At 44.3% G+C, this 19,721-nt stretch overlaps 1 protein-coding gene and 1 pseudogene across 3 annotated transcripts in view; one reads left to right on the plus strand and one right to left on the minus strand.

Moving 5' to 3' along the window:
* The window catches only part of Rangap1 (Ran GTPase activating protein 1), a 31,166-nt gene that overhangs the window by 10,772 nt on the left and 673 nt on the right, over window positions 1-19,721 (minus strand). The window contains exons 1-6 of one of the 3 annotated variants that reach the window (XM_074084567.1): window positions 17,137-17,230; window positions 16,883-17,032; window positions 5,667-5,794; window positions 4,297-4,356; window positions 1,833-2,012; window positions 478-612 (exon numbers count right to left, since the gene is read on the minus strand). In XM_074084567.1, the coding sequence (XP_073940668.1) occupies window positions 478-612; window positions 1,833-2,012; window positions 4,297-4,356; window positions 5,667-5,794; window positions 16,883-16,994 (615 nt within the window). In that variant the 5' untranslated portion in view covers window positions 16,995-17,032; window positions 17,137-17,230. Of the gene's footprint in view, window positions 1-477; window positions 613-1,832; window positions 2,013-4,296; window positions 4,357-5,666; window positions 5,795-16,882; window positions 17,033-17,136; window positions 17,231-19,721 lie in introns of those variants that run through there. The other 2 variants (XM_074084566.1, XM_020168181.2) reach the window with 2 other exon arrangements.
* Window positions 6,066-10,989, plus strand: LOC141425607 (acylphosphatase-1 pseudogene; annotated as a pseudogene).

The raw sequence follows: 19,721 nt of genomic DNA on the forward strand, positions 1-19,721 counted from the left end.
CAGCACCATCCTGAGAATGGAGCAACAAAGGGAGCAGACGGGAAGTGGGGGATGAGATCTTCCTTCAGAAGAGCACCATGAGCAGCACCTGGGTCCCTTAGCTGCTTCTTCCTGTCCCTGCTTCAGGCAAGTCCTATGTGTTCAATCTCTGCTCTGCCCATGGAGGCAGCACAGCTGTGGTCAGTTCTCACTGTCCTGGCACTACCACTCCAAGATGAGAGCAGCCTGTGCTGCCTGAAGGCCTCTTGGTCTTGTTCATCATCACTCCAGGGAACTGCTGCTGACCCTGCACCTTCCCGCACATGCACGACAGGCACTTTGGCCACTGTGGGATGAGCTACCAGCTTAGACGGCGAAGTAGTTTCTCCAGGTCTCTCAGCGAAAGGTTGACCCTGGGATTCCTACCCAGGACTGTCAGCCTGCGATGCCTAGTCTGCCTCCATGCCTGGCAAGACAGGAGAGAAAGAAACAACTCACCCCAAAAGCTTCTGCCAATGCTGTGGCGCCATCGTTCTCCAGACGATTCCTGCCAGCCACAAAGACCTTCAGGGCCAGCGGCTTGCCTTGGGCACTGGACTTTCGGTGACACTCAGTCAGAGCTGCTGCTAGAATCTGTGGGAAAGGCAAGGAGAACATGCAGGCTGTGGTCAGAAGCCCTTCTCCCAGCTGCGTTTGGGGCAGCCTGGTGGATAAGCAGACACAGAGCTGCTAAAGCACAATGGTTATACCTCACATGCACCCAGCACTTTACAAAGAGCTCTGTTTGTGCGTCACCCCTACTGGTGGACTTTAGCCTCAGGGAGACTGAGAAATGCTAGACAAAGGGAGAAAGACCCACAGAGTGGATGAAGTTAGATACAAGTATAGGGAAGACTCCCAGGTAGCTCAATTCCCTGTCATAAGCCTCTGCAAGGTAGGACTACCATGATTTCCATTGTCCAGGTAAAGAAACTCAGGCTTGGACCCAAACATTGTATGCACATATGAATAAAAAAAAAAAGAAAAAAAGAAAGAAACTCAGGCTTGGAAAAAAGAAACTTGTTTTTGAGATAGGCATGTATTACCATGCTTGGTAGAAACTTTTTTTATTTTGTGGGGGACAGGGTCTTGGTTTCCCAGGCTGGCCCTGAGCTCCTAGGCCCAAGTGATCCTCCTGCCTCAGTTTCCAGAGTAGCTGGGACAACTAGCACTGGCCACCACACCCAGCCCAGAAATTGTCTTATTGTCACTAAGCAAGTGGCAGACTCTGGACCAGAACCCAAACCTTGCAGCCTGTGGACAAAGGTTCAAATTCCACACCGCTGCCATACTACCACGATTCACACACTCTACTCTCCAAGCCCGAGTTTCCTCCTGTGGGAAAATGGGGACAATATCACCAACCTTTCAATGTAGTACATATAAGCATCTTCACAAAAACGTCCCTAGCCCTTTTCCCCTTTGATAAGAATGTGTGTGTGTGTGTGCGTGTGGAGGGCGTGTGTACGCATTTTGGCCATCCTCCCAGAGCAGCTCTTTTCTCTTTCCGAGCTCCTTCCTCAGCCTGGCTCTGCCAGGCAGTTGTGAGAGATAGTAGGTACTGAGATGCCCCAACCCTGCATTTTGCAGAGCCAGCAGGTTGGAGCAGGTTATGCAGCAGTACTGCCTCTAAGTTGCCAAGTCAACACAAGAACTTGGAATGGTTGCTTGGCAACCCCACCCTCCCAAACTCCTTTCCTGCATGCTGCTGTCTTTGAGGTCTTTCTCCTTTGAGAAGATGGGGGACCAAGGGCTGAGGCACAAACCTTAATGAATGTGGATGCAGGAGGAACTACAGGGGGACCCTGACCCACCTTGCCACCACCGATGCCCATGCCACAGTTGTTAAGCTTGAGTTCGTGCAGGGTAAAGCAGGCTGGGCTCTTGAGCAATGCCTCAAAGCCACGCACACCGTCAGGCCCGAATGCGTTGTCACTTAGGTCCAGCTCCACCAGCTGAGCTCCGGCAGTGATGAGTCCCTCCCCTAGTGAGATCTGGGCACAAAGGGAGCTCAGGTCAATCTTACAGACATCTGCTAGATTCCATTTCTGTGTCAGGCCCAGACCCGCACACAGGCGGTGCCTAGGCAACTGGGGGAAGTAACAGACACAGGCTTTTATGGCACAGGTTGTTTTTTTTTTTGGTGGTGGTGCTGGGGTTTAAACTCAGGTCCTACACCTTGAGCTACTCCACCAGACCTTATTTTTTTTTTTTTGTGAAGGTTATTTTCCGAGATAGGGTCTCACGAACTATTTGCCCAAGATGGGTTTGAACCATGACCCTTCTAATCTCTGCCTTCTGAGTAGCTAGGATTACAGAGGTGAGCCACCAGCTCCGGGCAGTTTTCCTTGTTATGATCCCACACTGGAAACCCCACAGAAGGCTCCTCATGACCACTGGCAAATGGGGCCTGTATGTGTGGTGGTCTGTGAAGTCTCCCTGTAGGAGGTGGTGTTTGAACTCAGTGTGACTGAATCAGCATGAAAAGATTCCAGACAGCAGTAAAAACTGGAGCAGAGAGACCCAAGCATGAAGCAAATTATTACAGGTCTAGTGGGACGTAAGAGGTCAAACAAGTCAAGAACCTTGAAGACTGGACAAACTATGTCTTTGTGTCTGACAGAAAAGGCTTTGAAGTGGCTGATAGGCAAGGAAGAAAAGTCCCTGGAAACCAGAGGAGCTGAGCAAGGGGAGACTAGAGGCCGAGAGCCTGTGTGAGAGTGTTACTCAGGCAACAGATGGGACAAGCCAGTGTGGCAGGAAGTGGAGGGGAGGAAGTACAGCCTGTTCAGACAGGAAGGGGAACTTGTTAAAGCTAGGGGGGTCCACTAGATGTGGAGGGGGGAAGGCGCCACAAATGCCTCCAAAGTTTGGCAGGAGGATACTGAGCTCATCAAGATTCTTTGAGGCTGGGGATACCTGCAGACCCCCCAGGAAAAATGGTTGAAGGAGAGAAGGCTTTGCCAGAAATAAGAAGGGGGTCAGACATAGGCCGGGGAGGTGGCTCATGATAAGAAGAATGTGAGAATATTCTGTCCTCACCCAGGGCATAGACATGGGAGCTGAGGCTATTTCTACTGTCCTTTTACAACTCAATGAACCAGGGCAAGATGTTTTCTGCCCTTGCCCTCTGAAGGCCTATGATGGGCCCAGCTGATCTCCAAACCTCAGATGGCCACAGCTTTCACTGTCCACTCCTCCTTCCTACATCTGTGCATTCCCTGACCCCATGTTCCCTTCTCTGCCCTCCTAAAGATTCAGTCTCACTGGGAATGTGGCAGATAGAACACCTCTTCAATGCTGAGCAAATCAAACACCATAATTTAAACAAGCAGCACAGCGAGAGTCCCAGAGCCAACTAGGCCAAAAGAAAGCTTTCCTTATCCTCTTTTCTACCCTGAAAAACTGCCCAAATGAATTTATTGAACCTACATTCTGAATACTAGCTTCACCTGGCCTTGTTCAGCCTTTGAGCTGGGCACTAATTCCTCCAACTCTCAAAGGGGCCATCTCCTCCATGCCTCACACAGGGACCTTTTTCTAGGACCATTAGAGCCTGTCACCCTGGATGACCCAGTGTCTGCTGGACTGAGACTCTCTATAGAAGGTAGGACAGTGCACACAAAACCCTAGTGTTGACTGGAGGATTGAAGGCCTGAGGAAGCCCCAATAAAACCAGGGCCATACGTATGTTCACCACAGCCCCAACACCTGCACCTTCAGGGCCTGCTGCAAGTTGGCCAGTGCTAGGAGGATAAACCCAGGGTTTCCCACCGGCAGCCCTCCCTGAGGCCTGGACAGGCCTTGTACTATTGTGTGTGTTGCCCCTTCCATGTACACATGCACACAGGCACACTCAGAGGCTGGAAATGTGCCCCTAGCCAATTTGAGTTCCAGGAAAAAGGAAGCAAAGGGAAGCCACCCATAACAAGAACCATAGAGCAGGAGTGATATGGAAAAGGGGAGGAATCAGAGATGGAGAGGCCACAACAGGCTATACACAGACTGGAGGTGGTGCCAGGAGAAAAAGGGTGGTCATGGGGGGCATGAAATCTAATGTGAAGGCAGGAACCCTGGGAATCACTAGTCTCAGTTCAACTTCCTACCACCTAAGTCCTTGCTCTGTGGCTCCTTCCTCTAATTGCCTGTCCTCTGCGCCTGGCCTCCTGTCAGGACATAGAACAGGTACTGGGCTTTGCCTGGCTTCCCCTTCAGCATCTCCTTTAGACATCAGGATGAAGAGGTGTGGAGAAGTGTCCCTGTGATCTCTTTTCTTACCAGGGCTGGCGGGATCTCGGACCGCAGCCTCCCCGTGAACATGTCGCTCCAGTGGCATCGCTGTAGGGAAGGAAGGAAGGAAGGGTTAATGGGAAATCCCAGGAAGTGGCCTGCAGGCAGTGCTATTAGCCCCATGGCTTTGGGTGACACGAACACTGTAAGACTTCTTAATTTGGACTTCATCAGCAAAAACCCTTAGAACCGGTCTAAGTTCTGGTGGCAGCTAGTGTAATCTAGAGTCCTATATTCCAGAGGCACTCAAGGGCTGTAGGGGACTCAGAAGTGTCAGGAATATCTGGTGATCTGTCTAGCCCTCTGACAGGACACATGACATGATTCCAGGTGAGAGGAACATGAAGTTAAACAATATAGTAAGCACTCCAGCATTGAAAAAGTACCTTTTTGTTCAAGTGTCTTTCAACCCTTCTGAGCACCTCCAGAAGACAGCCTCTGTTTAGAACTGGTGGGTCATATGTACCTCCCCATTTCTTGTCTTTTTCACAAAGGGAAAGCAGGTCTCAGACTTGAAGCTTTTAGGTGGCAAAGGTGTCAAATTAACTACTAGGGGGTAAATATGGTAGTTCATGCCTATAATCCCAGCTACTTAGGAGGAGTAGGAGGATCACAGTTCAAGGCCAGCCTCAGGCAAAAAGCACATGACCACATTTGAAAAATAGGGCTGGGGTATGGCTCAAGTTGTAGAGCACCTGCCTAGGAAGCATTAAGTCCTGAGTTCAAACCCCAATACTATGAAAAGAAAGAGAGAAGGAAGAAGGAAGAAAAGGGAAGGAAGGAAAAAAAGGGAAGGAAGGAAAAAAGGAAAGGAAGAGAGGGAGGGAGGAAGGGAGAAAGCAAGGAAGGAAGGAACATGGTTTGGCTGTGAAGTGGTTAGCCATGGCCTCCAGCTGCAAGTACCTTCCCAGTCTGCTTCAACACCAGAGCAGAGGCTTTCCCATTTCTACCTAACACAAGACTCCTTAAACAGGCAATATTTGCTTGGGAGTTCCCAGGCAAAGCTCCAAGGTTTCAGAACAGCCTCACAATCAGAGGCTTATGCTGACTAATTCTACATCCTTCCCTCCTTGAGGGTGCCAGATCTGCATCATAACCAGAAGGCTCTCCCCAGTTTGTCCTTCACAGCTGTCACTCCAATAAAACTGCATACCTAATACCACCTGAAGATCTGCTCGCTACAGGGAGAGGGACCTTGGACAGTGCTGTATGCTCTGGGTGTCTAAGGAATAGGAGCCATGTAGGTGACAGTCACCATGGCAGCACTTAGAAGGGTCTGGACCCAGGTTGGAGTTGTGGCAGTATGAGAGGAAACTTGTTCCCAATCAGCCCAGGCCTGCTCACCCTGCAGATCTCACCTTCAACTCGGATTTCTTCTCTAAGGCCTTGGCGATGACCCTGGCTGCTTCCACGCCCACCGTGTTGCCCTCTAAGCGCAGAGCTTCCAAGCCATCAAAGTCTTCAATTTCTTTAATTACGTCTTTAGCTGCCCAGGACCAAAGAACAGAACCTTAGGTTTCTGGAGTCATGAAGAGCTGAGGCAGGAGAGAGCTGTGCAACCACCTGTTAGTCATAGACTCCAAGGGTTATGGTGCACCTACCACTGCTGGGCCTGGCTTTGAGAGGGGAATTAGACAGGCTCACAGCTTAATGGGGAACAAAAACTACACGGACAATTCCTCTATAATGAGTGTAACAAGGCATGGATAAAAGGCTAGGAGCCCAGGGAAAAGAGCAACTGGTTGTTTGCAGCAAAGATGACGTCACACCAAGTGGATGGTATATGTGGTGCCTCCAAGGATGGGCAATGGACCAGGCTAAGAAGGGAAATGGCACCCAAGTCAGAGGACCAGCAGGCATATCAAAGAGCCTATAGCACAATGGCACAGAGGCCTTCATTGTAAATGACTCGGGTTCAGGTGTTTGTTCATTACTGTACCATTTTATTATGATGAAAAATTCCAAACCACTTAAATATACATCAAGAAAGGATAGGTCAGTGGGGTGCTCATGGCTCATGCCTGTAACCCTCACTGCTTAGGAGGCAGAGATCAGGAGGATCACGGTTCAAAGTCAGTCCAGGTAAGATCCTATCTCAAAAAAACCCATCACAAAAAAAAAGAGCTGGTGGAGTTGCTCAAGGTGTAGGTCCTCAATCCAAACCCTAGTACTGCAAAATAAATAAATAAGATAGGCCAATTCACTATGGTGCATTAAATAGTAATGCCAATGCCATTATAGATGGTGACACAAATACATCTTGACTTGGAAAATATTCATGTTATACTATTATGCAAAATATTGTGTTACCTAATAGTGTTGATCACACTTTTAAAATGTTGTATGTAGGGGTTGAGGATATAGCTCAATGGTAGTACACTTGTCTAGCATATGCAGGGCTGTGGGTTTAATCCCAAGCACAGGAAAAAAAAAAGTATGTATTCACAGACAAATATGCACAACACCACACACATACAAGTACACACACACACACAAAAAAAAAACAAGGTCCAAAAGTTTAAAAAACAAATGTCAAGGGGCCAGGTATGAAGCTCAGTGGTAGAGTGCTTTGTGAGTCTCTAGAGTCCATCCCCAGCACCACAAAAAAAAAAGCAAACAAAAAAAGTTAAAGAAGTTATGGCTATGTGGTAGGATTATTGGTGATTTTGTGTCTTTTCTACCATTTTCAGTAAAAGATTCTCAATACATTCAGGTATAAAGCAGTTTTTAAAGAAACTATAAAAGAAGCAGCAGCAGCAGCTATAATACAATGCCAGTTATTAAAACAAATTTGCTGGGTGATTGCAGCAAAGATGACATCACACCAAGTAGGTGGTGTATGTGGGGCCTCCAAGGACAGGCAATGCACCAGGCTAAGCAGGGAAATAGCACCCAAGTCAGTTACATTTAGGAAAAAAAAAAAATACCATTAGAAAGAAAATACATCAAAATTAACAGCAGTTACATCACTGAGTTATGTGATAATGAGAATATGCTTGTTCTCTATCTTCTGATGTTTCTGTACTCCATAATATGTATTAATGGCCCCTATGCAAGGATGACATGCAAATTCGTGAAGCATTTCATATTTTTATAAAAAGTTTCTTAAATCAAATAAAAAATACAGATGAAAGCCACTTCAGCAGACTAAAACAAGTGGAAGACAGAATTTCAGGGATCAAAGACAAAATGAATATAAAAAAAAGAAACAGAAGAATTCTTAGATAAAAGACTCAAGAGCTGCAAAAGGAATAGACAAGAACTCAGCGATCCCATTAAAAGACATACCTGAGAATCATGGACATTGAAGAAGGAGAAGAGGTGCAAGTCAAAGGTATACGTAATATATTCAACAAAATAATAGGAGAAAAATTCCCAAATCTCAAGAAAGAGATGATGCCCATTCAGGCACAGGAAACCTCTAGGACACCAAACAGATATGACCAAAACAGAACCTCTCCACGGCATATTATCATGAAAACAACTAGCACAGAGAATAAGGAAAGAATTTGAAGGATGTAAGAGACAAAAATCAAATAACATATAACGGTCAACTCATCAAAATGACAGATTTCTCAACACAAACCTTAAAAGCAAGAAGGGCATGGAGTGAGGTATTTCAAGCACTGAAAGAAAACAATTTCAGTCCTATGATACTCTACCCAGCAAAACTATCATTTAAAATTGATGGAGGAATAAAAGTCTTCCATGATAAACACAAACTAAAACAATATATGACCTCCAAACCACCACTCCAGAAGATTCTGAAAGGAATCCTACACGAAAGATGAAAACAAATATAACCATGAAAGAATGGAAAATATTAAATCTCAAGAGAAGAACAGACACATACTCAGAAAGTAGCATAGAACTGGCTGCACACACACAAATCCTTAAACAACAAAAACAACTAAATGGCAGGAATCACCACATACTGCTCAATATTAACACTGAATGTTAACGGACTCAACTCCCCCATCAAAAGACTGTTTGGCGAACTGGATTAAAAAGGAAGACCCAACAATCTGTTGTTTACAAGAAACTCACCTTATTGACAGAAACAAACACTTTCTCTGTCTTAGCATAAAAGGATGGAAGATAATTTTCCAAGCTAATGGCCCCCGAAAACAGACAGGAGTAGCAATACTTACATCAGAAAAAGTGGACTTCAAACCTAAATTAGTCAGAAGAGACAAAGAAGGTCACTTTATATTAATAAAAGGAGCAATACATCAAGAGGAAGTAACAATGATCAACTTATATGCTACCAATGGTAGTGCACCCAACTTCATTAAACATACACTAATGGACTTAAAGTCACAAACAGACCCAACACGGCAGTAGTGGGAGACTTTAAGATTCCTCCATCATCAATAGATAGGTCATCTAGACAAAAAAATCAGCAAACAAATTCTAGAGTTGAATATACTATAGATCTAACAGACCTGACAGACATCTACAGAGTATTCTATTCTGCAACAGCACAATATACATTCTTCTCAGCAGCCCATGCAACTTTCTCCAAAATAGACCATATTTTAGGGCACAAAGCAAGTCTCAACAAATACAAGAAAACTGAATTAACTCCTTACTGTCTGACCACAACACAATAAAACTAGAACTCAACAACAAAGGAAGGAACAGAAAATACTCAAAACAACTGGAGGCTGAACAACACATTGCTGAATGATCAATGTGTCATAGAAGAAATAAGGGAGGAAATAAAAAGTTCTTGGAATTTAATGAAAATGAAAACACAGTCTACCAGAACCTATGGGACACAGCAAAGGCAGTCCTAAGAGGAAAGTTTATAGCCATGAGTGCATATATTAAAAACACAGAAAGATCTCACATAAATGAGCTAATGCTGCATCTCAAATTCCTAGAAAAACAAGAACAAGCTAAACCTAAAACAAGCAGAAGGAGAGAAATAATAAAAATAAGAGCCAAAATCAACAAAAGAAAGACCAAAAAAACTACACAAAGAATCAGCAAAACAAAAAGCTGGTTCTTCGAAAAAATAAAGATTAACAAACTCCTGGCAAATCTGATTAAAATGAGAAGGGAAAAGACCCAAATTAATAAAATCAGAAATGAAAAGGAGGATATAACACCAAGGAAATCCAGGGAATCAGCAGGGAACTACTTTGAAAACCTAAATTCAAATAAATCCATTCTAGAAGAAATGGACAAATTTCTAGACACATATGACTATGACTATCCAATATTGAACCAAGAGGGTATTAATCACCTAAACAAATCTGTAACACAATGAAATTGAAGCAACAATAATGAGTCTCCCAAAAAAGTAAAGTCCAGGACCTGATGGATTCTCCACTGAATTCTACCAGACCTTTAAAGAACTAATACCAACACTCCTTAAACTTTTCCATGAAATAGAAAGGGAAGGAACATAGTCAAACTCATTCTGTGAAGCCAGTATTACACTCATCCCAAAACCAGACAAGGACACAACAACAACAAAAAAAGAAAATTGCAGGCCAATCTTTTTAATGAACATAGATGCAAACTCTCAATAAAATGCTGACAAACTGAATTCACCAGCATATCAAAAAGATCATACACTATAACCAAGATGGTTTCATCCCAGGGATTCAGGGATCGTTCAGCATATACAAATCATTAAATGTAATACAGCACATTAACAGAAGCAAAGACAAAAACCACTTGATCATCTCAATAAATACAGGAAAAGCTTTCAATAAAATTCATGATAAAAGCTCCCATGAAACTGGGAATAGAAGCAATGTACCTCAACATAATAAAACTATATATGACAAACCTATAGCCAACATCATACTTAATGGGGAAAAACTGAAACCATTTCCCCTGAAGTCAGGAATGAGACAAGGGTGCTCACTCTCTCCACTCCTATTCAACATAATTTTGGAATTCCTAGCCAGAGCAATAAGACAGGAAGAAGAAATAAAAGGAATTCAAATAGGTAAGGAGTCAAAACTATCCCTATTCGCAGACAACATGATCTTAAATCTAAAAGACCCAAAAAACTCCACCAAAAAACTCTTAGACACCATAAACAGCTTCAGCAAAGCAGCAGGATATAAAATCGATTTACAAAAATCAGTAGCCTTTCTATACACCAACAATGTAGAGATTGAGAAAAAATATAGGAAAACAGGCAATTGCTGGCCACAGCTCCCTCTCCCAGGTGTCTTCCTATCAGCTCCCATTTACACACAGGCACTCTTCCAAGTTGGGGACCTCAAGGTTAGGAGAAGTGGCAGTGGTGATGGATGAAGAAGTACAGGTGTGGCCTTTTCTTCCTCAGTATAGGGGGCCTTTATTCTGCTTTCCTGGTCTCTGACAGGTTTGGGCATGGCAGAAGGGGACACCTTGGTTTCAGTGGATTATGAAATTTTGGGGAAGGTGCAAGGGGTGTTTTTCCACAAGCACACTTAGGCTGAAGGCAAAAAGGTTGGATTGGTAAACTGGGTCCAGAACACTGACTGGAGCACAGTGCAGGGACAGCTAGAAGGTCCCATCTCCAAGGTGCATCATATGCAGGAATGGCTGGAGACCAGAGGAAGTACCAAATTGCACATTGACAGAGCAAACTTCAATAATGAAAAAGTCATCCTAAAGTTGGATTCTCAGACTTCCAAATTGGCCTGAATTTTAATTTTCCAAGATAAACTCAGAAGTCTGGGATCTTTAATTAATAGAGATAGAACTACTCTAGGTTCAATATTACAACTTGTCAGTAAGTTATTTTAGTATCAGATATTTGAATGTTTTACATATTACATGTACGATGGAAGAATTACAACTGTGTACAGTTCAAAATAAAAACACCTTAGAACCTCTGGGAAAAAAATATAGGAAAACAATTCCATTTACAATTGTCTCAAAAAAAGAAAAAATCAAATACCTAGGAATAAACTTCACAAAGAATGTGAATGACCTTTACAAGGAAAACTATGAACCACTGAAGAAAGAAATCAAAGACTACAGAAGATGGAAAAGATCTCCCATACTCATAGATTAGAAGAATATTGTGAAAATGGCTATACTACCAAAAGCAATCTACATGTTCAACACAATTCCCATCAAAATCCCAATGACATTCAACACACAGATTGAAAAATCAATCCTAAACTTCATTTGTGCTTTCATTTGGAAGCACAAAAGACCACGAATAGCCAAGGCAATACCGAGCAAAAAGAGCAATGCTGTAGGTATCACAATACCTGACTTCAAACTATACTAGAGTCATGGCGATAAAAACAGCTTAGTACTGACACAAAAAACAGATATGAAGACCAGTGAAACAGAAGACTCAGATATGAATTCGTGCAGCTACGTCCACCTCATTTTTGACAAAGGCACCAAAAACATACGATGGAGAAAAGACAGCCTCTTCAACAAATATTGCTGGGAAAACTGGATATCTGCATGCAGAAAACCAAAACTAGATCCATGTTTGTCACCCCGTACAAGTATCAACTCAAAATGAATTAAGGACCTTAATATAAGACCTGAAACTTTGACATTAGTACAGGAAAGAGCAGGGAATACACTGGAAGCAATAGTCATAGGTAATGACTTCCTCAATAAAACTCCTGCAGCCCAGCAACTTTGAGAAAGGATCGACAAATGAAACTACACGAAATTAAAAAGCTTCTGCACAACAAAAGAAATGGTTTCTGAATTGAAGAGGCCACCCACAGAGTAGGAGAAAATCTTTGCCAGCTATACATCAGACAAGGAATTGATAATCAGAATATACAGTTGAGTTCAAAAAACTAAACTCCCAAAAAATCAATGACCCAACGAAGAAATGGGCAAATAAACCGAACAGAGCCTTTTCAAATGAAGAAGTCCAATGGCTAAAAAACAAGAAAAAATGCTCACTATCCCTGGCCATAAAGGAAATGTAAATCAAAACCACATTAACATTCCACCTCACTCATGTTAAAATCAAGAACACAACAACGAATGCTGGTGAAGATGCAGAGAGGAAGAGAAAGGAACCCTAATACATTGCTGATGGGAATGTAAGCTAGTACAACCACTATGGAAAACAGTATGGAGGCTCCTCAAAAAACTAAAAATAGATCTGACATACAATATCACTCCTAGGGAAATATCCGAAGGAATGAGAGTCAGGTTACAACAAAGGCACCTGCATATCCGTGTTTATTGCAGCACTATTCACAATAGCTAAGCTATGGAAACAGCCAAGATGCCCCACTACTGACAAATGGATTAATAAAATGTGGTATTTATATACAATGAAATTTTACTCAGCCACAAGAATGAAATTTTGTCATGTGCAGGTAAATGGATGGAACTGAAGACTATTGTCTTAATTTAGGTTAGCCAGGCTCAGAAGGCCAAAAGCTGTATGTTCTCTCTCCTAGGTAGAGTATAGACCTAACACAAACGCAGTAATAGTATGAAATACTGGTCATACTAAGGGGAGGTCACATACAGGAGGGGTAGGGTAAAAGAACGATATACTCTCTACACAAGAATGAATATAGAAAGAAGAAAAGAAAAAAAAAAAGAATGAATATAGAAATCTTAAGCCAGCTGAAACCACCATTTAAGAAAGGGACTAAAGTAGAATGAAGAAAATTAGAGGAGATAAACCAATTGGGGTTTTATAGTACATGGAAATATCACAAGGAAACTCTCCGTGTAGCTACCTTTATCATGTCTGTCTTTTTATCTTTTCTCTTTTTTTCTTCTACAAAATCGGAAAACAGCAGGGTGGAACAGGCCGAGGGTGAGGTGGGGAGGAGCGGGGAGGGGTTTGGTTCCAGTGGAAGAGGGGAGGTGAAGGGAAAAGGGTTTAGGAGGGTGAATAAGATGCAAAAAACGTGTACATATGTATGTAAATGCAAAAATGATACCTGTTGAAACTATTTCAGGAATTGGAGGAGGGAGGGATAAAGGAGAGTGGTGGAGGGGCGAGAATTCAGGTATGATATATTTGATACATTGTAAGAACCTTTGCAAATGCCACAATGTACCCCTATCCCCACCCAGCACAACAATAAAGGAAAAAAAATAAAAGAATTCTGGAAAGAAGTATGGAAATGTAATAAAATCCCTTTGCATAATTAATATATGCTAATAAAGATTAATTCTATAATTAATTTTAATCATAATTCTTGTACTAATTTTACAATCTAAACAAACACACAAATTACATTAAACAAAACTATGCCCTGCTGGCACAGGATGGCATGGGGTGCTGTGCTATGGAAGAGGCAGAGATGTGTAAGGAAGATAAAAGTTTGAACCTCGTCTTCTGGTTATGCCTTCATAGAGAATCATAACAAAGGCTGTGACTAGCAACCTGCAAGGGGCTCCTAAGAAGCTGTCAGAGTTGCCCAGTGTACAGTTGTCTGGTCACACTTGCTTCTGTCCTTCCCTCCCCAGCAGCATCTCTTCCTCAGAAACCCTTGCCTGGTCTCCCAGACACTCTACAGGCTTCACAGCTCTGCATCTCTCCTGTGCAGCCTGCTACAATTTTACCCAATTAAATGATTACTTGATTGTCACATGGTGACTCTATCTTCCTTACTAGGTCTTGAGTCCTTGCTGAAAGGGATTCCCCTTGCCTTTGCTCACTCCTGTGTACCCCAAAGATCAGTGCATAACACTAATATATGTGCTTTACACACATCAAGTCATACATTCCCCACCACACCTAAAAAAGTATTTACCATTACATCTAGTTTATAGTTGAGTGAAATGAAACACAGAGGCAATAAGGAAATGTCTAGTAAGGTAACAAAGCCTGAAGGTGGTGACTGGCATTTATTTTCCATTTCCCATTTCATGACAAGGAGGGCTAGACAGGTATGAGCCTCCTAGTTTCCAGAAGCTGAGATTTTAAGGAATGAATGCCCAGGAGTTCTGGGGAAGGTGGCAAAGCCAGGGATCAGACTGGTTTTCTAAAACCAAACCTATGTGCTCTTCCCCAAACCCCTGCTTCCGTGTACAACCATGGCTTTCATCATGTAGCTTCCATTAAGAATCCCCTTTAAGGATGTGAGGGCAATCTGGCTGTGACATCTGTCACCCCATTGATCGCCAGGGTTGATTCTGCTGATCTGGCTGGCTAGGAGGGTGTCCCCTTCCTCCCTCACCACTCCATGTGCATCCCTCCAGAAGCTGCACGCTTGGTCAAAGAGGACGACCATCCCCGATAGAGGAGGACCATTCTTCGGTCAAGGGTAAACAAGTAGCTGCACTCCCCTGCTAGAACCTCCAAATAAGGTCTCAAGAATCCCCTTAAGCCCCATTCCAACCCATCCCCTTCCTGGGTCACCACTCTGGAGCCAAATTCTCTGGAGCCTCTGGGACTTGGGCCTCCTCCACAGCTGGTCCCTAGGACAAGGCTGGGGTGACCTTTCTGCCCTTTGGAACCCTCAGTCTAAATTGCAGTCTCATCTAATACCCAGAGGCTAGCCAGGTGAACACACTGCTCAAGGGAATGCTTAACACGGTCCTATAAAACTAAGCTGACAGATGCCAGGGCCCCGAGGAAAGACTTCCCTTATGCTGGATCAGTAACCTAAGTGCACAGATAATGGCTATACTGCTCTCCACAGGTACAGTTCTAGGGAGAGTCACAGGCACAGATCAAACTTGGAGGGAAACCAAAATTGGAGGGCAAGGACAGGAGGGGTGGGGTCATAGGGATGCTTGCCCTTTCTCATGGTTTTCAATACAAGCAGAGTTAATCATAATTGAAAAACACCACTCCTCACGTAACAGGTTAGGGGTGGGGCCCAATTGTCCCCAAAGAACCTACCATTGTCATAATGCAGTCTGACAGGACTTCTTTCCAGCCTGTACCATCTCATAGAACAAGTTTAGAATGCTTGTAAAGCAGAAAGGTCTATTTTGCTCATTAAGTAACTTACGAGGAGAGAAAGGGCCTTGTTCTAATCATCAGCTTCATGGCATCTTGACACACTGGCCCACTCCTAACCCAGAGCCTCCTTCTGAGCCACCCTTGGGCCTCCAGGCTCCTCAACACTGCATGCAAGGGCCTCTGCCCTGGCTCCTTGTGGAACTTGAACTTTCTTTCTCCTAAGCCCACCCTCCAGGTCTCAGCTCCTGGGTCTAAGTCAGGTGGCTCTCTCTGCCTGCAGTGCCCTTTCTCCTTTTAGGACAATTCAAGTATCAGTTCATCCATGGTGACTTCTTGGGCTCCCTCAGCTAAAATTGACCTTCGCTTCCCAGGGCCTTTTGTTCACCTCTCTCAGAGTATGCTCACATTCTGCCTTCTGTTAGTTATCTGGGCACCTCATGCCTATTCCACGTTAGAAGCTCCTTAGAGGCTAAGGCTCTAAGCTGGGCTTCCCTGATGACCTACAAAACAAGACACCATGTCCAGCCTGTGTTGGTGAAGTGGAGAAATTACCTGCACAGATTTTAAAGCCAGACAAACTTGAGGGGTTGTTGTTGTTGCTGTTCTTTTTTTTTTTTTTTTGCATTGCTGGGGATTGAATCCAAGGCCTTATTTATGCTAAGCAAGGACTCTACCTTCTTGAGCCTCTGTTTTCAAATCTGTACACACCCTTCTTGACAGTGATCAACAAATGGGATTTAATAGCAAATCCATGTTTACTGAACTCAACTCAATGTCTCCTTAGAAGCACAGGAACTCTGTTAAATGGCTCTGTCATTTACTAGATGTGTGACCTTGGATGAGTTACTTAGTCTCCTAAGACCCTTTATAAAACAGCAATATTTCCTCCCACAGAGATAATGGGAAAATTAAAGATAAAAAGCACAGGGAGGAATTTGTAAATTTCAAGGCCTTCTGAAGATGGGATGGACCATGGTGGCAGTAAACAGAAGGGCTCAAACAGTCTCTGGCCCAAGAGAGGGGAACAAGCCTGCTTGTGCTTGTGACAACCAGGCAAGTTCAGACCAGTTTCCCCAATTGGGCCTGAACCCCAGAGGCCGCACAGGTATTGACACAGGTATTTTCACTTCCAGAAGATGATTAGGGTTAGTTAATGCTAGGCCTTGGCCAGGAGTGGGAAGATCCAGTCTGCCTCCTGCTCTACATACAGGAGTCTCCACCCCACTCCCATGGGCTTCTGGTTGCAAAGACCTGAATCTCCCAAGAGGGCCCAAACTGTTTTTCTAATGAGGTTCCACCAGTTCTTCAGCCTTGGGGAAGGCAGCAGTTGTTCCCACACCCGCCTTGGATGGCAGGGGTGAAGGCAGAGGTGGGAAGAGCTCATCTCTGAAGTCAGAAGTCAGGAGCTGAATCCTGAGAATGTTGCTAACTCTGCCCCTTCATTACCTACCAGCTCCTTCTTCAGGGAGACAAAAAGGAATGAGCAAAGTGATGCCCACTGCCCACATGTGAACTGGCACAGACAGCTATGTGTGTCCTGGCAATTGACTGTTGAGCTTCATTATCAGAATAGGCCCTATGATACTTACATCAGAGTTGTTAAGACAGATAATGAAGACAGCACAGTTCAAAGAGCCTGACAACTAGAAAGTATTCATGAGACTCCCTCCCTTCCCTTGCACAACTAGCCCAGGAACTCACCATCTTCTGCAGTATTCAGTTTGAGGCTCTTGCCCTTAAAACTCAGCTGTCCTCCAGCCACCTGGGCTTTGGCCAGGGTCTCTGCCAACTTGGCAATGTCTTCAGAGGCCATACTGGCCACGATGGTTGGCTTCCCTGGAGACCTGCAAACTGAGGAGGCCAAACTTCGTTAAGAGGAGTCTCTGAGCATGTGCAAGGCCCTGACTTTGATCTCCCCCACTGACAAATAACAAAAATTTTAAAATAGGAGTCACCTGGGGGTTGTGGGGGGTGGGTCAGGGAAGAAATTAGCCATCTTGGGGTCTTAGCCCTATCACCCCTTACAATGGAGAACACACGATCTAAACCACTGGAAGAAATGAAAACAGCATTAGAGAAGTAACAGTTCTAGAAAGCTGGAGGAGGTAGCAAGAAAGCACCTTTTAGCCTCTAAAGAGTGACATCTCACTCCAAGTCCACATAGCAAAAACATTTCCTGGGTCTCCCAGTGAATGGCAGTCAAGTCCCAAACCAATGGCTTCACTGAAGAGTCTGCCTGCCCCAAGCACACACCTGCCTGATCATCTTGGCAACTCTCTGTTTGAGGGCCCTGTTCCTCAAATAAGACAAAGATGGCTATGGGATCTAGGTCATCCATCCCAGGGAATACCCCACTGCCCACGCTGGCATGACTCTGGGGGTGGGGCACAGGGCTTAGCCCACTGTACAGCTGGTTTCAACCCTGGCCAGGAGACACTACAGGCCATGGTGGCCCCTCAGGGGTTCCTAGGAGACCAGGGTATCTACATCACAAGGGTCACCATCATAATAGGCATGTATAGGGAAAAAAAGCCTCAGTTTCTCCACTATACTGTCACAACACACTTGTAACACGAGATTACTAGATTCTTTCCCATATATCAAGTAAGCAGTTCTGACCCGGACACCAGTGGCGTATAATCCTAGCTACACAGGAGGCAGAGATCAGGAGCATTGTGGTTCGAAATAATTCAAGAGTCCCTATCTTGGGGTGGGGGTGAAAGGAACCCATCACAAAAAAGGGCTGGTGGAGTGGCTCAAGGTGTAGGCCCTGAGTTCAAATCCCAGTACAGCAAAAATAAATAAAGTAATAAAGTAATCAATTCTATAGGGGACACCAGCTATGTGTCTTCTAAGTTAATTCTGGCACTAACTATTGGAGATAGCAGCAGATCTCACAGGTTGAGAATTAAGTCCACAAGACTATAACCCACATCTGATGTCCCAAGCTGGTTTACCTGTGCTTCTGATCTACTGGCTATGCACTGATGTTCCTATGATCCACTCCCTGGGTTCATTTAATTTGCTGGAGCACCTCACAGAACTCAGATTTGTGTGTGTGTGTGTGTGTGTGTGTGTGTGTGTGTGTGTGTGTGTGTGTTGTACTGAGGATGAAACCCAGGGCCTCACACATGCGATGTAAGAGCTCTACCACTGAGCTCCATTCTCCAGACTGTATAAAGGATACAAACCAGCAGTCATATAAAGAAAAGCCAGGTGCCTTTGGCTCATGCCTATAATCTTAACAACTCAGGAGACAGAGATCAGGATGATCACAGTTTGAAGCCACCCTGGGCAAATAGTTCCCAAGACCCTATCTCAAATAAAAAAAGGCTGGTGGAGTGGCTCAAGGAATAGGTTCTCAGTTCAAACCCCAGTACCTCCTGAGGAGCTAGGATTATAGGCGTGAGCCACAGACTCCTGGCAACTTTTTTTCTTTTTTTTTTTTTTGAGACAGGATCTTGCTATGTAGCCTAGGCTAGCCAGCAACTGACAATCCTCCTGCCTCAGCTTCCCAAGTGCTGAGATTATGGTCATGCATCGCCATGCCTGAACTGAAGTTTATGTTCTAAACAAAATATTTAGTATGGCTAGTGATAAAAATAAATAGGAGGCTAGGGATGTAGCTCAATGATAAAGAGCTTGCCTAGCACATACAAGGTCCTGGATTCAACCACCAGCATGGCAAAAACAATATAAATAAATAAATAAAAACAGGAAAGGGATGAGAAAGGTTTTTTTTTTTTTGGGGGGGGGATGCAATTATAGTAGAATAATCACAGAAGGTATTATCAGAAAAGAAACAAAGATATCCTGTATTGCAACATGTAGACATCTGGGGGAGAAGCCTTTCTGCAAAAGGAACAGAATATGCAAAGGCTCAAGGGGGAAGAGGAGAATGGAGAAATGGCAAGGAGGCCAGTGGGGCTGAAGCATAGAGAGCAGGGGAGAATGGAGGCAGGAGATGAGAAAATAGAATTAACATGGGGCTCCAGTCACAAACGCCACATTAAGAACCCTGGCTTTCGCTCTGAGTGGAAGAGCAGAGCTACTGAAGGGTTTCTAACAGAGGACAGCAGTGCTCTTAACCTGTTTTGACAGCATCACTATTACTGTATAGGGCTTGGCATTTAGAAGGTGCTCAAAAAATGACCAGATGAAATGCTGAATAAAAATTAACCTGACTCTCAATCCCCTCTTGAAGTTCTGAGATGGGACAATTTGAGGCTAGAAAAGTGGTGGGGGCTCCAGGTGGAATAGGGACACAGAACTCAGCTGGAAGGGGGCCCATTCTCAGTCCAGCACATACAGTCAGACAAACAGACACGCGAGCACGCGCTCTCCCCCCGTCCACTTTAAACACTAAAAAGCGAAAAGCAGAGAGACTTGTCCAAGGCCAGTAAAAGGTCAGCGAGCGACAAAGACAAACACAAATGTCCTCTCCCTTCTCGGCGACCGCGTGGGAGACGTCCTTAGGTGCACATCCATCGATCAGGCAAAACGTCAGCAGTGACTCACGCGGATCCCGGGGGCAGCAGCA

The sequence above is a fragment of the Castor canadensis genome, chromosome 8 (assembly GCF_047511655.1).
Source record: "Castor canadensis chromosome 8, mCasCan1.hap1v2, whole genome shotgun sequence".
In the NCBI taxonomy this organism is placed as follows: Eukaryota; Metazoa; Chordata; class Mammalia; order Rodentia; family Castoridae; genus Castor; species Castor canadensis.